This window comes from Cyprinodon variegatus, unplaced genomic scaffold (assembly GCF_000732505.1).
Source record: "Cyprinodon variegatus isolate N-32 unplaced genomic scaffold, C_variegatus-1.0 Scaffold1050, whole genome shotgun sequence".
NCBI lineage: Eukaryota > Metazoa > Chordata > Actinopteri > Cyprinodontiformes > Cyprinodontidae > Cyprinodon > Cyprinodon variegatus.
The window spans coordinates 224,934-230,558 of NW_015151503.1; the positions used below are offsets into that span (position 1 = coordinate 224,934).

The following is a 5,625-nucleotide window of genomic DNA, read 5'->3' on the forward strand; positions in this document are numbered from 1 at the left end:
CATATGAAATATAAAATACAAAGAATTTTTCATAATGTTGTTAGAAAAATTAATTTGTAAAGTTTTAAGGGTTAATTTTAATACTATGTCTAAATTTGCCCGAGTTTTGCATAAAATTACAAAATATCCCCAAAAATATTCTATAGTGATATTATCTATGTCTAAAATAATATGCATTTTAGTCTGTTCTTATATGCATTGAACGTTCATCAAAATATAAAAAGGCCAGGTTTGATCGGTTAAACTAAATCAAAACCCAAATATGAAAGTATATCACAAATATAAATCTCATCAGAATTTTCCCCAAATATTTTAAGATTTATACTATTTTTTCACAAAAAAATTTCCTTAGGCACCTCATCTTATATTTTCAATTGAAATTAATGTATTATTTATGCTTATCAGCATTTAGACAATTCAATTTATTATAATTATTTGGAGGATCTTGACCAAACATTTATTGGGGTTTGAAGCTCCTATGATAGATCAAATGAGGGGGCGAGAAAGGCACATTGAAAACTTGGCTAGTGTTTCACATTCCAAAGAGTTGAGATTCAAAATGAGCATATTTCTATGTTAAAATGTGACAATTCAAAGGAGACCGCAAGTGATAATGAAAGCAAACTTAAGGATCATACATTGTATGAACGTCAGTTATGAACACTTCTACTACTAAAAAATAGTTTATTGTTAAAACGGCCTAATGGTTTACAGATGGAGGACCTATAAGGGAGCCGCAATTTTCATGTATATTATCAGATTTTTTTGAAGCTTGAAAAAAAAAGTCAGCAGATGAATATAAGCTCAACGGAGAAGAATACATAACCTAAGATATTGGTACCTATTGTTCCTAATAAAAAAATCTATTAATTTTATTCTAAAACTATGGCAGAAAAAAGTTCTGCTCAAAGTCAGAGTCATACATATTTTATGAACTGTAATAAAAAAAAATCTGTAATTATATATACAGTATATATGCGCATCAAGAAGGACATTAATCGATAAAACCTTTCCATAACGACTTGCTGTGGAAATCCCTGAATATGAGAGTAGGAAACAAACACACATTATTCCAATAGCTTCATTTGATCATCCCAGATGCAGATAAACAGAAAAGCACACTAATGGTGTAATCCATTTCCAGTTCAAACCTTCTGCTGCCAGTGCTAGATTTCCAATTTGACCTGTGTGCTTTGAAACACACACACATTTGTAAGGTTTACAAATCACTGCTCTTAAACTTTTCTTTCCTTTATTTTAATTTGATTAAAATAAAAAGTAGCCTAATACTGTGGGCAAAATCAAATATATATATATATAACCCACTTTTCTTGTGTACTTCACATAAAATAGACAGAAAAAAATGCCTGTTAAAGACTGATAACACACAATATAATTATTGGATGTACATATATAAAATGACAATGCATAGTTGGTTTATCTGTCCTCAGTCATGACCCAACCAATCAGTGACTTCACTCAATCAGAGTTGCATTAAATCATACTACAGGGGTTCTTCATTTTGTTAATGGCAGGAGGCAATCCACTTCATTGGTACATACTGCCAGCTAATGCATATGATGGTGAGACTTCATTAAACAGAATCCTTTTATTTATTTTAATGTAAGTATTTAGTTTGATTCAGTGAATTGTAAGGATAGTTCTGTTTCATTAATGTTATTAAAATATTGTCTGACATTTCCTTTTGCACCATTAAATGTGCAAAGGCCACCTAGAAAATATGTCATGTGTCTTTCCGCAGTGGGTATGTGTAAAAAAATAAAACAAAGTATCTGCCCCTGTAATGGAAATCTTAATGATGTCCAAAAACTGACAAGTTCAACATTTAAATATTTACCATATTGGCATGACATGTAGCAATCTGTAATACATTTTCAACCAATGGACCCAATCTAGAAACAATTTGTGTGCATCAGACATCTTATGTAAAGTGGTAATATAATCGATTCGAGAATCATGTCAGCACTTTTAAAAGAGCTTGGGCACCTGTGGCTATAACATGTTTCACTTTGTATATGCTAAATTTAATCAAATTAATGACTGTGAAAATGTCCTGTGAGAAATATTTGCACTCTTTTTTAGGCCATACTTTTTTTTCTCCAGGCCTTTTGCCTGTCTCTTTAAGAGACAGTGTTTAATGTTTTGTTTTGGAAAAATACAGTCTAGTTCTAAAGGTTGGCCAGCCCAGCATACATCTGAGAAACAGAGGGTTTGAAACTATGTTCTAATTTTTGCAAGAATTAATTAATTAAAGTATGACTATTATTGCATTGTTGCCCAAATTTATTCAGGTTAATATTTTAATTATATATTTAAAACCCCTTACCAATTTAGATATATCAAAATTAAATTATTTACTGTCCTACTTCATGACCTTTATCTAACTATTTACTTTTTTTTGCTAGATATTTAAAAACTTACAAACATAGTAATTTCTACAAACTGACTTACAGTGTAACCTGATTTGCAAGCTGAAATAACAGATGGATAGGCAGGATTAGATAAAAGTTGGGTATTTTATTTTCATTATAAGTTTATTCCTAGAACTGAAAAATAGTAATTTTATTGCTTGTTACACTAAGACATCCAAGTATAAAGAAAGGTGTTTGTTTATTAAACTGGATAGTTTCAAAATTACCTGGGAGACTTTTCCTTTGATAGTTTTGAAAATAGAACCATAGTCTCTCTGTTGTGTATTGATCAGAGTAGGAATTCCCTGAAATAAAGAACAGACAGTTTAAAAATCGTTAGTTTTGGCTAATAATATATGGATTTGTTTTTTCTTGGCTTAAAAAATCTTAACATTTAAAGCCAAGCAACTTAATGCAATTCTGTTTATGAGATTCCGTGTTTGCTCAGCAAGTGATTTTTAACTAAAACCAGAATCCGGTTGCTTACCGTGCGGGTAATGAGAGGTTTTCCTTGTAAGAAGCGTGTAAGGAACTGTTGTTGGATGCGAGGCAGGTCATATTCTGACAATGTCTCATGCCCACGTTCTAAGCTGTACTGGCAGTTGGACAAAACCAGAGGCAGCAGGTCCTTCTCCACATCATAGCAGATCACATGCTGCTCCATGAGGTCATCCAAAGCAACCGTGTAACTGGTAGAGCAAAGACATTGGAATGAAGAGGTTATTTTGTCAAAAACTAATAAACAACATAAATTATGCAAAACTAGTAATTCATTTTAACTAAATAATCTAATGGTTTTCTTTTCTTATGATACAGTTACATTTTATTTTAACTGTTAAACTTTTTGTTTAGTTCTGATGTTTCACATGAAATACTTTTTTGCACCTGCTGTCATCTCCAGTGTGGCGTTCCACAGCATTCACCAGCTCATTCTGCAGTGTCACCAGGTAGCTAACTAGTCCTGTGGCACATAGTCCTGGACCCTGTCGCCGTGGCAAGAGGTATTGTAGCTCACTGTTCTTGTCCAAGTCTTCATTGCAAAATTCCTCCGGGATTTTTAGCTCATCTATTATTCAGAGAGAAAGAAGAACAAGCAGTTTCACACTGGTACAACAGCATGCAAATATTTTGTCTTTATGTAAGAATCAACACAATGCTTTTGAAATTTCAAATTGTGCACATTAAAAAAATCTTTTCCTTGAGGTCTTTATTCCAGCTGATTAAGGCAGTTAGAATTGGAGTAAATTGACCTGAAGTACATAAATGTAACTTTTTAAACTGAAGCTACTGTAAAGTGCCATGATGTAAAATCTGATATACATGTATTTTTATAATAATAAAAATCTTTTATACTTTACGATAAAGTAATGTAGAGTAACTTAGAGTGATGTAAAACTAAATCATGTGAATAAAACAGAGCAATAATCTATCAAATCAATCTTAATCTCATAATTATCTTTCCAAAGTACTATCTTTATCAAAACACAGGGGAAATCTTTATATTTATGCAATGTGCTCTGTTTTAATCATTCCATTAAATAAAACTTTGAACCTTAGTAATGTTATGCAGCTTAGAAGCTGCAGAATGTACAAGCCATTATTTTGAAGTAAGTTTCAGACGGAGTAGGTGTCAGGGTGCTATTTTTTATTAGGTTATTTTTAGTTTCTCTGTAATTTTGTGTCTTTGTGGTATTTTTCTGGAAGTGTTGTGTTTTTGTTAAACTCTCTGTTGCCTCCTTGTGCCAGTTTACTTTCCCCTTGCCCCCATTTTAGTCACTTCTATCCACACCTGCTACAAATAAGCTGATTACTGTTCAGTTACTCTTTGTTGGTTTCTCATTGTTGCTTCATTGGTTTGCTCCCTGTGTGTTGTTTCTAGCGTTTCCTTTTTTTTTTTAGGTTTTCTCTTTTGGATTTTATTAAATCTGCAAGAACCAAATTCTGTTCCAATTTCGATATGCCTCATCTCTGCGTTTGGGTCCTCAACAAACTTCCACCAAACCCTGACAAAAGCTGAACAATGGTGAGGCAGAGTCTCTGGAGTCTGAGGATAGGGACGAAGGAGTGCCTCTGGAGGGTGGCCGGGAGGCCAAAGGCAAGGCAGAGTCTCTGGAGGCTGGTCGTGAGGCCAGAGGCGAATGAGTGCCTCAGAGGATGGCGGTAGGATGCCGATGAAGGAGGGTCCCAGGAGGATGGCTGGGAGGCTGGCGATGAATAAGAGTCTCTGGAGGGTGGCTGCAAGGCCAGCGATAAAGAAGGGTCTCTGGAGGGCGGTCGAAAGGCCTGCGAAGAAGAATAGTCTGTGGAGGGCAGCGGAAACGCCGCCGTCTTAACAGCAGGGACCTTGGAGGCCGCTGTCTCAACAGCAGGAACCATGGAGGCCACCGTCTTAGCAGCAGGAACCTTGGAGGCCATCATCTCAGCAACAGGAACCTTGGAGGCCACCGACTCAGCAGCAGGAACCTTGAAGTCCACCGTCTCAGCAGCGTCTCAACAGCAGGAACCTTGGAGGCCGCTGTCTGCGGCACAGGAGCCTGAGAGGCCGCAGACTGCGGCACAAAAGCCTTGGGGACCACCGACTGTTGCATCGGAGCCTACTGAAAGGCAGCACCACTTGAGACCCACAAAGAGGCAACACAGTTTGAGGCCCATGAAAAGGCGCCACAGCTTGACAGCCACGAAGGGGCTGTGCTACAGATTCACCATGAGAAACTACAGATTATAATGGATTCCTCTGGAGGGTCCTAGAAAACAAGGAGCACCCACAGAGGATTGCCCTCTCCTTGGAATGAAACTTTCACAGAGCTGTGTTTCATAGCATAATCTAACATGGGCTCAGGGGAGCACAGAGTGTGCTCAGGGGTCACAGGACAGCACAGAGCATGCTCAAGGTTCTCTGGAGAGGTTTTGCCAAGGGACTCTGACTCAGGGAAACAAGGGAATCTGACTGAACTGGGAAAAAAGTACTAAAAGGGCCTGATTGTGGTGAGGGAAAACTAAGAGGGTCTGACTGTTGTGAGGGAGAATTAAAAGGGCCTGACTTTGGTGAGGGAGAACTAGGGTCAGACTGTGTTGAGAGATAACAAAGGGTCTGAATGTTGTAAAATAGAACTAAGATCAGTTTATCAACCCTCCAGACCACTCAGGTCTTCTGGCTCCAGCCTGCTCTGCATACCTAGAACCAGAACTAAAC

The 5,625-nt window shown here is 36.9% G+C and overlaps 1 protein-coding gene across 1 annotated transcript in view; it reads right to left on the reverse strand.

Annotated features, from left to right (window-relative positions):
• Positions 1–5,625, reverse strand: part of LOC107101075 (E3 ubiquitin-protein ligase RNF213-like) — a 29,511-nt gene that overhangs the window by 6,186 nt on the left and 17,700 nt on the right. Inside the window, 3 exon segments of the mRNA XM_015399832.1 lie at positions 2,660–2,737; positions 2,920–3,121; positions 3,318–3,498. Of these exon segments, the coding sequence (XP_015255318.1) occupies positions 2,660–2,737; positions 2,920–3,121; positions 3,318–3,498 (461 nt within the window).